This window comes from Clytia hemisphaerica, unplaced genomic scaffold, assembly GCF_902728285.1.
Source record: "Clytia hemisphaerica strain Z4C2 unplaced genomic scaffold, Clytia hemisphaerica genome assembly, whole genome shotgun sequence".
In the NCBI taxonomy this organism is placed as follows: domain Eukaryota; kingdom Metazoa; phylum Cnidaria; class Hydrozoa; order Leptothecata; family Clytiidae; genus Clytia; species Clytia hemisphaerica.
In genome coordinates, this window is record NW_027104558.1 from 52,471 (window position 1) to 71,636 (window position 19,166).

The following is a 19,166-nucleotide window of genomic DNA, read 5'->3' on the forward strand; positions in this document are numbered from 1 at the left end:
ATTTTATTCGGAAGCTTTCAAATGCTTGGATAAGACTTTTCAGTAACCGAGTTAACAAATACAATTTAAGTATATCACAGTTTTGTCTGAAGGGGTGATCTCTCATGCCTAGTATACTCCCAACTGGCACATAACGTTGTTTCAACGTTCATCTAACGTTATATGGACGTTGGGAACATTATATAAACGTTGAAAGAACGTTGTGTGTCAGCTGGGCTGACTTTATACTGTTTGTATAAACTGATCTATCATGCTTGAAATTCAAACATGTGACTTTTGAGAAAGTCAATAAAAGGTTTAAGAGGAGGATAAACATGAATGATGTGAAGTTATGCAGTGTTTTGCTATAGGAACATGTTTCACCTCCTACTCAACCTTTTATTGACTTTTCTCAATAGTCACATGTTTGCATTTCAACCTTGATAGATCAGTCATTGTAAACAGAAAATAAGAATTCTTTTTACAGATGTCATGAGAAAAGATCCTCCCTTTCCTCTTCTGAGTGACAAACATGTTTTTATAAGAACAAACTTTATAAGAATATAGGACTTCGGTGGCCAAAATGTTGAGAGCATGTTAAGAACATTTTATAGCTTCGCGGACTCAAAAACACCCGATTTCTTAAGAAAATGGACAAAAATACTAAAAAATGCTGAAAAAAAGAACATGTAAAGAAAATTTTTAGGCTTGAAACCCAAAAAGTTAAGAACATCTTAAGGCTTCAAAAATTTTGGATAGTCTCGTAAAAAAAACGTGTATTACCCTCTAGTTATTGGTTTCAAAGATAAGGGTCTTTTACGTAATTCTTATTGCCTTTTTGTGTGGTAACTAAAAGTAAAGGGAGTACACGAACAATATTTTTTGGTTTATCTCACCCAGACAATGGTTACACGTTTTTTTAAGAAGAACAAACTATAAAAGAACATAAGGCTTCTATGGCCAAAATGTTAGAACAAGTTAAGGACATTTTAAGGCTTTGGGGACTCAAAAACACCAGACTTCTTAGAAAAATGGGCAAAAATACTCATAAAATGTGGGAAATAAGAACGAACATGTTAAGAACATTTTTAGGCTTAAAACTCAAAAAGTTAAGAACATCTTATAAAAAAACGTGTAGTTGCAACATCAAAAGATACGACCTTTTCTTAGGATGTAATTACCCAATTGAGCACTGAATTTCTAAAGCACGATGAAGTAAGAATTGTTCTAATCGACATTTACTACGCTAATGCTCAATCTTTTTCGATTTTTAGCCCAGTCCTAATTCAAGTCCGATCTCTTTCGCAGACCTTTACCATGCCAGCAACGGAAATATAACGCCAATAACGACCAATAAAGTAACTTGCTATTCAACAACCAGTAATTTGTGGTGACAAACTATATTCAAAATCAATAAAAAATCTAGGTATAATTTGCTATTCTTAATAAAAGTAAAAGGCATTTCTTGTAATCTATCAGCCTAAGCGCTGCCTACATCTCGGGAGCTTTGGAGTATTTTGTGTATTATCTTTCCCTTGTTCTCGATATTATTATAAAAGGCAGGACCCGTCCCAGCTGGCACCCAACGTTGTTTCAACGTTCATCTAATGTTATATGGAAATTATGAACATTAGATAAACGTTGAAACATTAAAAAGATTTTTGGAACGAACATATACTGCTTGTTTCAAGCTAACATACACTTTTTTATATAAGAACAATTTTATAAGAACAATTAGGCTCAAAATCGCCAAAAAATAAGAACAATTTGAGAACAATGCTGAGCCTGAAACTACTCAATTTCAAGCAATTTAGGGGTTAAAGTAGTAAAAATTGGGTATAACGCCTAAAATACCTCAATTACACCCTATAAATAAGAACAGGATAAGAACAATTTGAGGCTCAAAGTGCCAAAAAAATAAGAACTTCCGAGCCTCAGAAAGATTTTACTGGTTCTTATAAAAAAAAGAAGTGTACACATTTAGTGCTCTCAAAATTGTGAAGAGCACTTTTAGGTCTAAAACTCAAAAAAGTTAAGAACATCCGAAGGCTTGGAAAATTTAGTATATTTTTATAAAAAAAACGCATTCGACTTTTTTTATAGCATTTTTAGTTATAGACATCACCGTAATTTTCCCGCCAAAAACATGGTTATTGTTATTAAATTTCCCACCAAATGTCGGGTGAGAATTTCTTTGACAATATCATTTTCCAGGCACGTTTTTATCAACTCGTCTATTTTTGAAAATGTGCGAATCTAATAGAGTGTTTGGTCATTGATATAGCAGTTAGTCTCACAAAGCTTTCAAATACAATCAACCCTATTCTCCGGCCTTAGTACTTCCCAACTAAATTTCGTTTATTTTATAAAAGTGGTTACACTGAAAGCCTTAAGGGAAGAAATTTTCGCAGGAAGAATTTTATATGCGGGACAAATTTTGCAGTTTTTTGACAAATCCACGAAATTAAATTCCGCGAAACATGAATTCTCTTATGATCTAAAAAATCACCTATAGAATTGGTGTTTTAGGGGCAAAATAAGCCATATCTTAAACAAAAATTCCTCTCAACCGCGAAATTAAATTCCACGAAAATTTCCATTCGCGATAATTTCTTCCCTTAAAAGAGCTTTCCGACGAACCCATATATGACCTATTTTACTTTCACCAAAGCAGTGAAAATTGAATTTCAAATCGACGCACCATGGCTTTGAAAGAAATTCTTAGATTTTTGTTTCCCACAGTACTAAATGAGTTAGTGCAGCGGTAGAGCATCCGGCTACGGCTACGGGGTTTAACCCCCAGCTGGTACTCGATGCCTCTCTGCTTGATGCTCAGCAATTAAGAGAATGATCAGTAAGGGTTAGTGGAGAAATCCAGGGAGAAAGAGTGGCGCCCTCCCCTACCTTGGGGTAGATGGCTATCGAAAGAGGAGCCTTCGGGTCGCCCCCGACGGCGGTCGCAAACTTACTTACTTAAATGAGTTAACATTCATAACTATTTGTCCGCATTTTAGCCGAAAGCTTCGATACACTACGCTAATATCTTTAGCAATTAGCAACGTGAGGTATTTTTAATTCTTTTTTTTTGTTTTTTGTTTTTGTTTTGGGGAGGGGCTGCTGCAGGGTTAATCAGTAGACCAATAAACAAGCGTAAACCTTTCGGCCTATGAAAAAAAATAACCAAAATGTCTCAAATTGAATTATCAGCAAAGTGACAGGTTAGCTTATTAGCAGGTTGTCAAGAATGCCCTGAAATTAGTAAACTCGTCCCTCCACCGCCTCCATGTATTCAAATTTCGATGACGTCAGTTTAACTCATGAAGAACATCCGTAAGTAAATTGTAGTGTAAGAGCCCGCATCAATTGTTTTTGTGATACAGCGGCAGTTTAGTAAAATAAGTAGGGTTTCATAATTGTCGATTTAATTGTTCCTACAGGTTTTTTTATTAGAGCAAACTATATAAACATAAGGATTCAATGGCAAAAAATGTTTAGAACAAGTTAAGAACATTTTAAGGCTTCGCGGACTCTGAAACACCCAATTTCTTAGGGAAATGGACAAAAATATTCACAAAATTGCGAAAATAAGAACATGTTAAGAACATTTTTAGGTTTGAAACTCAAAAAGTTAAGAACATTTGAAGGCTTCAAAAATTTTGGATGTTCTTATAAAAAAACGTGTATTGTTTGCATCTTTGAAAAATGACTCATTAAAACATTTGTTCTAACCGTTACGAAAAGTTATCACTTGGTGCATGGAATGTTCGAACTACCAATGACAGCACAGATTCAGTCCGTCCAGAACGTGCAACAGCAATCATCTCACACGAACTACATAATGCTCGCATTGACATATGTGCGCTCAGCGAAGTCAGACGAGAAGGTACCGGCAATTTAATTGAAAAAGAATACTCATTCTACTGGAGTGGTGGTGCTTCGAAAGAAGCTGGGGTTGGTTTCGCCATCTCAAACTCACTGTCCAATGTTCATCTTGACATCTCGAACATCTCTGATAGACTCATGACCCTCAGGATTCAACTGAAATCTGGAGATCATTTGAAACTTGTCAGCGTTTACGCACCGACAATGCAACGTTCTCAAGAAGAGAAGGAACTCTTTTACAGCCAACTGTTGAAAGCGATAAAAAGCAACAGTGATGACCATCTCATTATCCTCGGTGACTTTAATTCTCGTGTTGGTTCCGACTGGTTGTTATGGCCGAATGTACTTGGAAAGCATGGTGTAGGTCGGATGAATTCCAATGGTCTAATGCTTCTAGACTTTTGCACTGAGAATGATCTCTCTGTTATGGGGTCTATGTTTCAGATGAAGAACTCTCTCAAAACCACATGGAAACATCCCAGGTCAAAACACTGGCATCAACTTGATCATGTTCTTGCAAATCAACTTGCACGTCAATACATCGATGTAGTAAAGGTCAACCTCTCAGCTGACTGCTTCACGGACCACAGACTGCTCACTTGTAAATGTTCCTTTTCCCTAAAGCGCAAAAAGAAAAGTAAAAAACCACCTACCAGACCATCTATCAAAGTTACGCGTGAAATGATTGAACAACTGCATCAATACTTCGACCAACACCTGACTAACCTTCCTCAAGAATGGGATGACCTCAAGGAGTGCCTCCAAAAAGCTGCCACCTTTGTATTTGGAAAGAAGCGAAAGCAACGGAATGACTGGTTCGATGAGAATGATGTCGAAATCTTTTCGCTCATCAAAGATCGTCACCAAAACAAGAAAGAAATTCAACAACGAGTTCGACAGATAAAAAACGCTTGGTTTATCAGCAAAGCCAATCAGGCTGAGGTTTTCTTTAATCAAAAAAACTTAAGAGAATTCTACGCGATACTTCGTGAAGTGTATGGTCCAAGATCAAAAAGTACTCACCAAGTTCGTTCGAAAAACGGTACGCTCTTAACCACTGACAAGGAGATCAATCACCGTTGGACTGAACACTTCTCGGATCTCTTGAATATCGAAACTGATGCAGACATAGACGTTCTAAATGAAATCGATCAAATGCCAATTGACGAATCACTCGATGAACCGTTCAAGGAGATAGAGTTTGATAAAGCGATTGAAAACATGAAGTCAGGAAAAAGTCCAGGACCAGACGGTATCCTACCAGAAACCATCAAGTATGGAGGCAATGCTTTGAAAAACTACCTTCTAACTTTCTTCAACCTATTCTGGATTACAGAACTTCTACCGTCAGACCTCGTTAACCCAAACATCACGATTCTGTTTAAGAAAGGAGACCGTAGTCAATGTGGGAATTATCGAGGGATCTCGCTTCTAAGTGTCGTCGGAAAGTTTCTTGCCGATATGATTTTGCAAAGACTGATTTCTCTTGCACGTAGAGTTTACCCTGATTCACAACAAGGCTATCGTGAAGGTCGTGGTACGATCGATGGAATTTTCACAGTGAGGCAAATTATGGAGAAAAGTAGGGAACAACATCGAGATTTATACATTGCTTTTATAGACTTCACCAAGGCTTTTGACACGGTCAATCGTCAATTGCTTTTTTCAATCTTGGGAAAGATCGGTTGTCCACCTGGGTTGATAAAGCTCATCAAACTCCTATATACTGATGTCAAAGCTCGTTTAATCGTCGATGGTAAGTTATCGAAACTGTTTGAATACAACAGCGGTGTGAAACAGGGTTGCAAGCTTGCCCCAACCCTGTTTGGTATATATGCAGCAGTTCTTCTCCTTGTTGCTTTCAAAGATGTCAAACACCGACGTTCAATCCTGATAAGATTTCACACCGATGGAAAATTCTTTGACTTGAGGCGTTTGAAGGCCAAAACCAAAGTAATGTATGAATTTATTCGTGAGGCTCAATATGCAGATGACATCGCAGTGCTAAGCGACTCGGCCGAAGGTCTACAAGAACTACTCGATGCTTACAATGCTGCATCCAAACGTTTTGGATTAAAGATCAATGCAGGCAAAACTGAAGTTTTATGTATGGGTCCAGAAGCAATCTTCTACGTCGATGAAGTCCCCTTACAAAATGTCGATCGTTTCAAGTACCTTGGCAGTTTTGTCACCAAAGATTGTAAACTTCAAGTCGAACTCACTTCACGCATCCAAGCAACATCCAGTGCTTTTGGTAGGCTTAGACACAGAGTCTTTGACAACCACAATTTGACAATCTCGACTAAAATCGCAGTGTATAAGCAATGCTTACTACCAATTCTTCTTTACGGGAGTGAGACTTGGACTCTTTACTCTTATGAAATTCGACAACTCCGTACCTTCCAACAACGTCACCTCCGTTCCATAATGAAAATCAAATGGGATGATTATGTAAGTAATGAACAGGTATTGATCAGAGCTCATGTTGAAGATATTGAAGTTTTACTGGCAAAAAGTCGTTTGAGATGGCTTGGTCACGTTGGGAGAATGCAAAATGTTAGAGCAGCAAAAATGATTTTGTTTGGAGACTTGAACATGGTTCACGTTCTATTGGACGACCAAAATTGAGATACAAAGACAACTGTAAACAACTCTTAAAGAAAATCGATTTACTCGATTGGACTGTTATTGCAATGGATCGCCCATTATGGCGGTCAAAGATTCAAGCTGTTTGTGAAAGTTTAAATGCTCGAAAAAGATAGAATATCTATTTTTAATATTTATTTAAATCCATAATCATGTATTATTACTAATTTATGCTCGTTCACGAGTTAAGGCTTATTATTATTATATTCTAGATCGATAGCTGCGCTAAGAGACCGAAATCGATTGACGGGAAAATCAAAAATAAATTTTCTACAGGCAAGTTTCATTCTTTCAAAGAGCGGGTTTAAATAACGGTTTTCTCAGACGAAAACAATTTTAGACACCTCCTTAAAAAAATGAAACGTTATTACATCCATAGTCGGTTTATTGAGAAAAATCTGATACATTTTTAACGCGCGTTTAATGTGTAAAAATGACATGGATCTAATTCTTTCGAGGTCTTATTTCATGTAAATATGTGTGTGGCGGGATTGACAGTAAAGTTTCGTAATCTTTTACATACGTACAAATAAAACCTTACACCCTTATTTTTTGGGAAACGAAAAGCGCGCCATTTTTTTCCTTGAATCAAACGAAATGTATTTATAATGTTTAAGCCTACGCTTGAATTCTACATTCTGGAGAATTAAAAACCCGGTCAATATTCGAAAAATATCGACCTCCTGTCGAATAAGGCTACCTTGGAGTACGTACTTTTTTTGGCAGTCGGCCAAAAGTTATTTTTGGCGGGTATTTAGTTTGGTGGTTGGTTGATACGGTAAATTGGCGGGGATCTAGTTATGTTAAGGCGAACATTTAAAAACTAGTAAAATAAAAACCCACGTGATATTGACCTAAGACTTGTACTTCATATTATTTTGATTTTGGCGGGTATTTAATTATCACGGCTAGCCGAATTTTATTAATTTTAGCCTAAAACCGCCATAATACATCAACTTAAAAAGTTAGTCACAAATGCCACCGTTTATTCAAACATCCTTTTGCATATTTTTGGACATTTCTATCTAGACTTAAATATAGGCTATACTTGGGAAGGTGGGAGAGCCCAAATATTGGTTGATTCAAGATTATTCAATGTGCAGAAATAAGTTTGATTTTCTCCCGGGATTTTCTTATGCGGGTACAACATACTTGTTAAACCCGAGTAAAGGCATGTTTAAATTCCATTCAATGCAAAATTTGATGCAAGCATGATTATGTGTGTTTGCTATAAGAAAGAATATCTTAAAGAAATTATACAACATCGAATAATACCAAGTCCCTCTAATATGTTTCTTGCCTTTAAAAGGTGTGGGAATCAAATTCAAAACTATTTACAATCTTAGATAAGTCATTTTGCTCAAAATAGATGCTTAAAATCACTCAATCTTTATCCAATTTGCTATAAAATAGCTTTATAAATATTTAGATTATAATTTCAATTCTTTAACCAAAATTCAGTGCTTATAAAAAACTAATGCACATATGCACACACAGAATGCCATTCAAGATGCTGTATATGAAGAGTTGGGACTTGAGTTAAACATGCCCTTGATTCTCACAATAAGAAAAGAAAAAAATGCTCGTTAAAATTTTCAACATGTTCCAACTGGCCCCCTTAAGTAATGGGTTTCATCAAAAAAAAATTCTAAATTTGATATAAAAAAAACCACACACAGTATTTGTAGCTTATTTTGATGCACGATGTAACACTCTTAGAAATAGTGTAACAATTTTTCGTTTTGTTTGAAAATGGTATTTTGAAGTCTTTTAGGGATCTAGCTTAGTTTTTAGCATTTGGGAAGTCATTTTTTAGAAATAATGAATTCGAATCCTTGAGAATTTTCCTGGAATTAATCTTGAGTGTTGGAATTCCAAAATCGACAAAGTTATGCCTGTCTTCTCATTTTTTCGTGAAAAAGAGGCAATGGGTGTGTCACATTGTCGTGATAACTGACCAGAAAGAAAAATTTCTTGTACCGTTCAGTTTTTCAAAAATTCTATTTGAAAGAATGACAAAACGGCTAAATAACATCCATCTGACATCTACGACGTCCTTGAAGTGGAGAAACAATATTTTAACTTGGGACGTTTTGGGAGACCAGTGACACACCCACTTCACACCAACTTTTGTTTAAAAATGATCTGCATTTTTGATAATTGGAATGGTTTGTACATTGTAGATTTTAAATTGCAAATGATTTTCTTTGTGGCTCTTGAAATGGTATATGGTTATAATTTCAAGACAAAATACAGCATGTTCCAAAAAAAAATGTATCAGAATTTATGACGTAATCTAAATTGATTCGTCTGTTTGGAATCATAACTGTGATCATAATAGTGATGTGAGCGAATTATATAACTTGTACCGCATAATACCGCAAAATACCGGTAAACCGTGAATACGGAAAGACCCATGCTGGACAGATTTGTAATTATGTAAACATCACAAAATGAGCTTTCAATCAAAGTTTAATGGAATTCGTAAAAAAAATGCTTGTTGTCAAGATAACCCGCCTTATAAAGGTAAGCGAAAAATATTTTTGTCAAAGTTTGTTTTTGTTGTTTCTACACATGACTTTAAGATGACGTCATCTTTTCTGATTTGACCCTTGATAGAGAGACTAGCCAGCTAAAATCATATGACAAACTATCACGAGTTTCTCTTGAGTGGACCCACTTCTAATTCTCTCTCGCGACATTTTGATTTCCGTTCACACGCGTAGAGATGTCTCTACCGTAAAGATTTTAATTTCCTCTTTTGAATTTACTTTCGATATCTTGGGTAATCAAGAAACATCGCTTGTCTATAGAAAGACACGCCTGTCTATCGCTCTTAATCTCCAAGAAATGGGTCACCCTAGCCCAATCTCGTTCCCGCGTATTATGGGCTTTTGGATGCTTACTGATAGCCCCGTATCGTAACGTAAATAAAACCTGGAATACACGGGGACGAAGTAGGCCCTAGGCTAGTGAAAATGAAAAATTGAAAACCTTTTAGATTTTAACAAAAGTCTGTCAGAAATTAAGTAGAAATAATAATAAATTTGGATTTCGCTACAATCCCAACAAAAATATTTGGCAGTAAAGCATGATTTTTTCATAATTTATGCTTAACCCCTCCCCCAAGCTTCAATGGTTGGACCGGTGGATTTCAACATTGAAATTTGGGGGGAGAGGGGTCAAGGACACAGGAAATTAATTACTTTTAAGGTTTTTTGACTTTACTACCAAAATATTCTGGCTCGGATTGGAGTCGAAGTCGATACTTCCTAATGGTGGGTTTTCAAACTCCTCCGTGTGACTGAGAAAATTTGTGTTTTCCTTTGAAACTTTCGAAAAAATTGTAATTTATGGAAGTCAAAGTAGTGATGTATAACTTCATTTTGGGAAAGGTTTGATTGGGTAACCGAATCCAACCACGGACTAAACGTTTTATTGATGAATTTTGAAACATTTTAGTACCTTATAAGTATATAAGTCTTGACGTAGTTTTTATTAATTTGGCAAAATTATCAAAATCAGATTTAATTTTGCGAATTGGATTGGGAAGAAACGTTTATTTCAAAATTCTACTAAGTTCTCGATACGATGATAAACATCCGTAATAATGTGAAAAATGTAATCAACTAGAGAGCCCTGGGAACTAAACTGTCCATTAATCATAGGACTATTCACACTTAGAGTCTTGAGGCGGTCTTTGATGTTCTTCAAAGAGATCTCACTTAGGAAATAAAGTCAAGTATTGCTTTCCTGTTTAGGACAGCTGGTCATCAAAAATATTTTTCTTGACCAGCTGCCACACAACGTTGTTTCAAAGTTTATCTAATGCTCGAAACGTTCATTATAACGTTAGATAAACGTTGAAACAACGTTTTGTACCAGCTGGGTGACTTGTATTTTGCCTAAAATTTGGAAAACCCTTTTTCGAAAGGGTTGGGTTCTTTGGGTAGGGTGTTTTTCTGATTTTTTACTTTTCTAATTACCATCAAGGCTCTATAGCCCAGTAAGCTACGATATGTCTTATCTTTAATAAAAACAACTCACCATAGTGTGATTGACTTAAAATCACCGAATACTTTCATTCTGAACTTGTTCATAGATAATTTCTATCCTTATCAGTGTCCCATATATGGCAGCGTCTCGTCTCCAATCAAGATGAATTTTTACCTGTTAACAAAAAGCAAAAAGAAAAGTGTTTTAACTTATTTTGGCGAGGCAGCAATTTTTTAAAGTTTTTTTTTTTTTTTTTACTTTGACGAATAGCAGGGCCGATTGATAAATTGAAGGAAATCGAATTCATCGAACGAAGCGAATCAGGGGGGGGGGGTGTACAAGGGGTGGCGGATGAGGGACCTCTGAAAACCGATAAATTTTTAGTGAAAAAGTGCCCATTTTAGTGAAATTTTTGTACAGTTTTTTCTCTCGAAATCCAAAAAAGTTTGAATTTTCGCAAATCTTCCGACCTTTAGTGAGACTACTTTGAATTTTTTCATCTTTGTAACCCTTAGAGAAACTTTATAGAAGGTGAAAAAACCGACCCTTAACGTCTGTACATACTCATCACCCATTTTTGCCTAAGTAACCGCAGGATCGAAATTAATTCGCATGATAGTTTTCAGTTACCGAACCAAAAACCTTTTCTTTTTCTCACTTTGTTCGATTAATTCTATTATAATTCGATTCTTTTACTTTTCAAGCATTTCAATTTCTTTTTCGAATTTTATCATCAATATTTCAAGACTAGCAAACTAGTCTGTTAATTAATCATGTCAGAAGGCGGAAAATTTAAGTGCGGTGTAGGGTAACGAGTAAAAGTTGATGGTTAACAGCTTTCGACCCTTGCTGCCGACACATTTTGATCTTACGCTTATCTAGCTCTTACACTCTTATCGCCCGCGTGATATCGTTCCAGACACATAGATTTATGTAAAGTCCGAAGGGCTAGATGGAATGCTTTAAGCTTTTCCAAGCAGAAAAAATTGAACATCGCAAAAAATTCGGGAAGCTTCTGATTGGTCAAGCGCTGAAATTCTTCTGTAATGTCACGTGACCTCGGTAGAATTTCCTACCGAAATACGGCACACTTTTCAGCCAAAATACGCCATCTAGCCCTGCGGGCTTTACAAATCTGTGGTTATAAATCTGTGGTTATAAATCTGTGGTTATAAATCTGTGGTTATAAATCTGTGGTTATAAATATGCGGGTCCAGCCTGACTGGCGCGCCAGTCTTCAATATTCTATAATTCAAGATTGTAGATTTTAGAATCTCTCTAGGATAATTTTCATAACCAAGCCTTACAAAAAGTATTGTTAGTTTCTTATATTATTATTATTTTAGCAATTCTAAGTTAGTTTTGGAGTAAGTATACAATGCCTACGCAACGAAACTTTATACTCTAAAATCAAAATAAAATTCAAAGTAAACAAGCAACAAAATCGTCATTGAAACTAGAATTTCGTAACAAAAAAAAATACCTAGAAGATATTTAACAGATGTTCAACGTTGTTTCAACGTTTGATTAACGTTCACAACGTCCATATAACGTTAAATGAACGTTGAAACAACGTTGTGTGCCAGTTGGGTAAACAGATGTTCAAAATGGCAGGAAATTGACACTTGATGGATTTCCTACACAGATGTCCTTTTGATAAATACCGAACAATCTTTTGATGTTAAGCGCAAGGTGTTAACTTGTGTGACCGTTGCTTAGACATTTTGGTTGTTTTTCTTATTAATGTCTGCGAGATATATTTAAAAGGTATAAAATTAGTTTAAAATTTCCAGGGGCTCAAAATCTACGCTTGGTACGAATGAGAGTCTGGCTTTTATCAAATCTGTACGTTAATCTAACGTTAATCTAACGTTATATGGACGTTATGAACATTTGATAAACATTGAAATAACATTGTTTGCCAGTTGTTAAACGGCCTTATAAGGAAGTTGAATACCCTCTCAATTTGTTCTCTTTCCACTAGACGAATTCTTGGGACACCCTACTGATAAGTATATTATATTTTGAGATTTATCACAGTTGTACACGTTTTTTTCATAAGAACATCCAAAATTTTTAAAAGCCTTCGGATGTTCTTAACTTTTTGGGTTTCAAGCCTAAAAATGTTCTTATTTTTACCATTTTGTGATCATTTTTACCCATTATCCTAAGAAAACGGTCCACAAAGCCTTAAAATGTTCTTAACTTGTTCTTAACATTTTGGCTATCGAAGCCTTATGTTCTTATATAGTTTGTTCTTATAAAAGAAAGAACGTGTAGACGAATTCTTGGGACACCCTACTGATAAGTATATTATATTTATCACTGTTGTAATTCTACCAAGTCTCGCCCACGTATAGAGAGGGTCCTGGTATCGAAAGTGTTGCGTGGAGTGTAAGAGACACATTCCGTAGAAAAACAAAGTCTTCAGTTTTCAGTACTTTTGTTCAACTAGATTGCTGGAAAATAATATTTTGGTCAAAAAGGACATTCGAATTGAAATAATAGGGAAAAATTCATAGCGTAAAATTAGATTTTAGAAGTTCTGGAAGAAATCTCCCGCACGTGTGAAGGAACCTATATTATTTTTTTGGAGGCAAAGCTGAATATTTGATAAGGCATATTACTCATATTTCCTTGCCGACAAACAAATGGTGCAACCATTCTCTGGAGAATATTGCATTATTAGTTTGCCCTACTTTCCTTGTAACATGCCTCCCTCAGGCTTTTCGTAACTGTATGCGTCATTTTCCAAGGTTTGTTTTCAACCGAAAAGAGAAATAAACCCTGCTAAGTCACACATCCTTAAGCAAAGTATTTTTCTTAAACTTTAAAGACCTTCTAAAACGTGCGCACGGAAACCTTTAAAGTCAGGCTGCCCAGACTTGCCCGTTTGAGCATTCTAATAGTCTAGGTGATTGAATGTCCCTTTCTTTTCAAAATGTGCGCCTATTTGCACCCAGCTGGCACAGAACGTTGCTTCGACGTTTTTCTAACGTTCACAACGTCCAAATAACGTTAGAAAAACGTTGAAACAACGTTGTGTGCCAGCTGGGCATCTTTCGACATACACACAAATATAGATGACAGACTTATGAGACTTCACATACAATTTTTTACTTCCTCGAGAGAGGAAATGAAAATTCCTTGAGGTTGACTAAATATGTTTTTGTTTGAGATTTTCAGTGTGAAAATTACTAAGTCATACGGGATATATCAACTTAACAAGTCTTTTTAAAATCATTTCCACAAATATTTGAAAGTATGTATTTTATTATCAGATTACGCAATAGAGATCAAAGGAAACTTCATCAAGTGATCATCTCACGGGATCTTCTCCGTCATATAGAAAGTGCCTCAAGATAGCCGCCTATTTGATGGCTACGTCTAAAAACACTGTTTCACTGTTTCAATAAAGTGAACCTTGTAGCTGGCACACAACGTTGTTTCAACGTTTATCTAACGTTATATGGACGTTGTGAACGTTAGATAAACGTTGAAACAACGTTGTGTGCAAGGTCACACATTCGTTTAAACCCCGTAAATTAACGCTTCATTGGACCAACACACATGTCCTGTGACCCACACTGGGAAGACCGCACAGATTTCAATTATCCGCTCTAGATTATTTTTTTGACTTAAGGCAGTAAAATTCGATATGAAATCACCAATCCTTCATAAAAGACATGAGGTTGAGGAGGGGAAGCTTGACATTTTACCTCCTTTAGTGACCTCTGCAGTTGAACCAGACTGGCAGTAAAATTCTTACTGTGTTAATGAGCGAGACAGAGGTGTATGAAATCTTTTAACCCTTTCCATTAATGTTCATCTTAACCCTTTAACTGCCAATGTCTGTCAGTACTTTCCATTTATTTTTCAATGACGGCATCTGCCTACATGAGCTTTGCCACGGTTTTTTTGAAGTTTATTGAAAGATTTTGAGATAGATTTCATAATGGCGAAGTTGAATAATTCTGATATTTCCGAAAATGCTAAACGTGATGGTAAACTCTACGGCAGTATGTGAGCGTCAGCATAGCAAAGTAGGAGTTTCTGATATGTTCCAAAGTAAAAGTCCTATATGGCGGGATGTCCACACCCTATCCTGAACCTTTCTGCTCGTACAGAGCAGCCTTCATACCTGGATAGGTAAAAATATTATAGTTTTTCAATCAAAGTAAAGTTTTACTTAGCGACGGGTTAAAGATCCACTTTAATTTCATTCAAAGTTCAGATTTTATGGGTGACCGATTTTACAGGCCTTTTTTGTTGACCAAAATTGATAAATGAGGAGTTAATGTCATAATTCAAAAGCTTCATTTATCACTCAAGCCGTTCTCATCAAGTGTAAAAGATTTAAGACCATTTACCGCTATTGAAACTTTTGAATGACAAATGTCACTACAAGTCTAAAGGTCACATTTTTCAAGGAGACTTCTTAGAATTTTCTTTCTCGTGACTACCACACCCAACGTTGTGAAAAAAAATGCTGATTTAGTGGAATTTTAACACTTTTTCAATTTTTTGACAAGTTTTTTTGGCAGACGGTAGATTGAGACGGAGAGTATCTTCCAAAATTCTTGGAAAAATTAAAAAAAGTACATGTTGAGTGTAGCTGTCACATGACTACAAAACCCAGCTGACACACGACGTTGTTTCAACGTTCAACTAACGTTATATGGATGTTGTGAACGTTAGTAAAACGTTGAAATAACGTTGTTTTTGTTATAGCACTGCAGAATGAAAATTCAGGGAGGAAGGTTAGTTCTAGGGTAGTTTTTTTTACCTAACAGACCTTTTCATAATTACGTCACAAGCAACTCTTACCTCGTCTTCAGAATATTGCTATGGTAATTCATTCCCAGGGGAGTTCATTAGAAGTTAACATTTGAAGACGCAAGGGATTTGATTACCTTGGTAATAGTTTTAAAACGAGGCAGCCGTTGCACTCAAAACTACCCGGGGGCGGGGGGTACTTGGGCAAATGGGTGCCAGGTATGTGGAGCCACAAGAGTCTCTTTTTCACACCCTCGAAAGTCTCTCAAAGGAGTACAAAAACCATTAAAAGAAAAATGAGTCTTTGTAAGGGTCCAAAATTCACGAAAATCGAAATTTCCTCTCTCAAAGGGTCGTGATTTCCAAACAAAAATCGAGTGAAAATCAACAAAAAATTTGAGAAAAGTCTCTTTAAGGATCCCAAAAACGCCCATTTTTTCTCTCTCTTTTCGAATTTTGGCTCGGACATACCCGTCACCTCGCAATACTTTTTTTTATTCATAGAATTATATTTCACAGGTCTATCGACCTCTACGAAATAATTTTAGATTTATAAATTGTCTAATTCTTCATCTGTCGTCCAGTCGTCAGAAGATATGGACAGAAGAGAAGACGTTGTTTTGTTCTTCATCCTAGGTTTTCGAACTAGGCGAAGGTTTGTTCTAGGGCTTCCTCTTACATGCCAAACGAAATCGTCATTTTTTGAATTCATTTTTTTCGCCTTTTGGCACATATCTTTAATAATTTTTCTTTCGTTGATGGTGAAGTCGTCTGTGATGCTAAAGCCACCAATTTCATTGAATCGTTTCAGCTTATGCAGATTTTGCATTATCCGTTCTTTTTCCTCTATACTTTTTAAGATCAACTTGATTGGACACCAATGTAGCCCTTTTCGGTTTTGTCCAATGCGATGATTAATTTGAAAAATATTAAGAACAAGTTTAGGAAATTTGAGAAAAGTCTCTTTAAGGATCCCAAAAACGCCCATTTTTTCTCTCTCTTTTCGATTTTTGGCTCGGACATACCCGTCACCTCGCAATACTCTCCGGGCAAAATGATTTATGAAAAGGCCTATTCTAGGGTAGTTTTACCCTTGGCTAATTTTTCCAGTGGGGCTATGAAACGGGGATGTACATTAAGAAAACGCCGAATTATGATACTTTTGATGGCCTATATAGTATTACCAAACTACTAAAATCAGTTTCTAAAATATTTTAAAAATTTTATGAAACTGAAACGGTGCAATTTCATTTACTTAAGATTGAATTTTTTTTCTTCCAAAATATTTTTTGCTTCTTTTTATTGACTTTTTGAATTATTATCCATGTCTTAATATCTCAGTTATCTTCTTCTACATACCACATTATTGTAAACAAAATGATATCTTCTAGTCATACATCCTTAACCTTTAGACGCCGAAGTTACCATTGAGTTTGAAGCCCCTAAGGGGCTAGAGAGGAATCTTCAACCTTTCTCAAGCAAGAAAAAGTGGAGCCTTAAGATATTCGCCGTATTTAGAAATCTTGTGTGAAAACCACACTGGACATGTGCTTAGGATGGGAAATAAGTATGGGAAATAAGGGAAATAAGTGGCTTTATTTCCCATCCAGGAGTTTCGGATCTAGCCAGAGGTGTATGAAATCAATGGAAGTTACCCGAGGTGTTCTTCTAAGTTAAAATACATCACTGAAATACAATTGCTATCTTTACTATACATCCCTGTCTCACGGTGAAACTCGCTTTCCCACAGTGGGGATAAGAATTTCTATTGAAATCCCAATGGGGAAATCCCATTGTCCCAAGCCAGTAGGGATGGTTTTGGAGTACAATTTTTTCCATTGAATTTTTAATGGAAATGAAATCAAAGTCAAAATCCTAGTGGTGCTGAAGTTATAGGGGATCTCCTTAATTTTAGTCGAATTCTCCTGTGGAGTTGGTGTTATTTTACAAAATACAGACATCTCCCTTATTATCAATAGTTTATTTTTTGTTTATATTCTTAAAAAATAGCCGCATGAGTAGACTTAGAACTAGATTTAAAATCTTAAATTGTCTTAAATCTTAAATTAAAATTGCACCCATTTTGGCTCTTGTCCCCAGTTTTGAGGTAATCTTGACAAATCACTACAAAAAAGTGTTTTTCAATAAAAAATAAATAAATAATATCCAATGTTTTCACAATTTCGCAAAAATATTTTAATCCTTAAAAGTCAATATTTGGATATTTAGCAATAATAAGTTGTTGTATCATCATCATTTTAAGATGAAAGTCCAAGTTCTATTTCTTCAATTGTTGCAGTAAAATCTTTACGTCTGGAATCCTAGGTAGATTAATTTTAGATAGTTGTCCCTTTAGAGCACCCCTGTCAGTCTGTGCCACTAACTCGATCGGGAAGATTCTTCCGAAATGGGAAGATTCTTCCGATCGAGTTAGTGGCACAGACTGTCTGTGTCACAGATTTTGGCCATTGAAGCCTTTTTGTTCTTAAATAGTTTGTTCTTGTGAAAGACGTGTTTTAGGAAGTCCATTCTAGGAGCCTTAGTCTTTACTTTTAGATAGGGCGGTACCATTAGAGCACCCCTGTGTCACAGACCCGTTGGGATTAGTTAGGATTCCTACCCAATTGAAAATCACAACTTCGTCCCCGGTTAGAAAAAATATGATTTCAGCCCCACTGTGAAATTGTATGACTATGATTTCATTCCCATTCGAAATTCAAAGCAAAATATTACATTCCAAAACCATCTCCACTGGATTTAATGAGCTTGGAGTGAGGATTCTATTCCCATTAGGATTTCGATAAATATTTTAATCCCCACTGTGGGAAAATTTCCACCGGGGCTGTGAGACAGGGATGTATTAGATATGAACCTTTCTACAAATTTTTCTTACTAGACTTCACATTAAAAGAATTCTTTAAGACGTTGAAGATTTCATTTTGATTGACAGGTTTTTTGGTGGGATCCAGGTGTTTTGATTGGTCGATTTTACCAGCAGTCAAATTTTAAACATATTAAAGGACCCTGACTAAATTACTACTTGCCCTCTTTTTCACTTGAAACTTGTAAAAACTTTGTAAAACTTTCTTGCAAATTGAAATGACGTCAATAAAAGTCTGACTTTTTTGGGAAGAACTGCAATCTAAAGGCCTAAAGGGACTAATGTTATTACTTTTGCAATAAAACTTTAGTTGCCAACAACATAATACCGTTAGCCAAATAATTCCTCTGTCCATTTCAAAAAGTGTTTCCAAATATAGTATGCTGAACTTGAGTACCCTAATTCCCTATTGAATTGAGTCCAATTGTTATTGTCTAAAATTTGGCAATGGTGATGTTGATATTATCAAGTGTGCTCAATACCTTAGGTTTTACCAAGTTCAAGTTAAAACTTGTTCTAAAGTTGTGTTTGTTTTTGCCATAAATTGAAAAATTTTAGGTCAATATTTTTTAAAAATATAATACATTTTAAATGGCATATAGTATCAGGAAGTAGTTTATGGAATTATCGAGAAAAATAAGGGAAGTTAATATTTCAATGGCAAAATATTACCAACGGTGCAAAGATCAAACTTTAACAAGGTATTTTAACTTTTATAAAGAGAACATTTAGAAATTTTTGAACTTAAAGGGACTAAGCTCGAGTTTGTTAGGGTCGGATGTTTGTGAGTGTCAATCTCGCACCCAGAGACACCTGTACTTAAATTTGATTTTACTAATGAACGTGGTCCAATCATATCGTGAGTGCTATCAGAATCATAAAGAAGCGAAAAAATGGGCTGGGTTCGAGTTTGTCTGAGTGTATCAATTTAATGACTAAGTCATTTGATGTAATTTTAGACTGGTAAACTCGGACCTAATCCGCTCACATACATCATATATACAAG

General features: G+C 35.7%; 1 protein-coding gene and 1 long non-coding RNA gene across 4 annotated transcripts in view; one reads left to right on the plus strand and one right to left on the minus strand.

Moving 5' to 3' along the window:
• LOC136822976 (cellular tumor antigen p53-like) overlaps window positions 1-19,166 on the plus strand; it is a 46,345-nt gene that overhangs the window by 10,866 nt on the left and 16,313 nt on the right. The window contains exon 1 of one of the 3 annotated variants that reach the window (XM_067079277.1): window positions 8,510-9,033. The exons of 1 other annotated variant lie outside the window; for it this stretch is intronic. Coding sequence is in view for 1 of the 2 variants with exons in the window: in XM_067079274.1 (XP_066935375.1) it covers window positions 18,818-18,861 (44 nt within the window). In the remaining variant the exon portion in view is untranslated. Of the gene's footprint in view, window positions 1-8,509; window positions 9,034-18,802; window positions 18,862-19,166 lie in introns of those variants that run through there. One more of the 3 variants, XM_067079274.1, reaches the window with a different exon arrangement.
• The window catches only part of LOC136822977 (uncharacterized), a 29,121-nt gene continuing 20,512 nt past the window's right edge, over window positions 10,558-19,166 (minus strand). Inside the window, exon 3 of the long non-coding RNA XR_010848975.1 lies at window positions 10,558-10,677. This is a non-coding gene — a long non-coding RNA (uncharacterized lncRNA). The remainder of the gene's footprint in view (window positions 10,678-19,166) is intronic.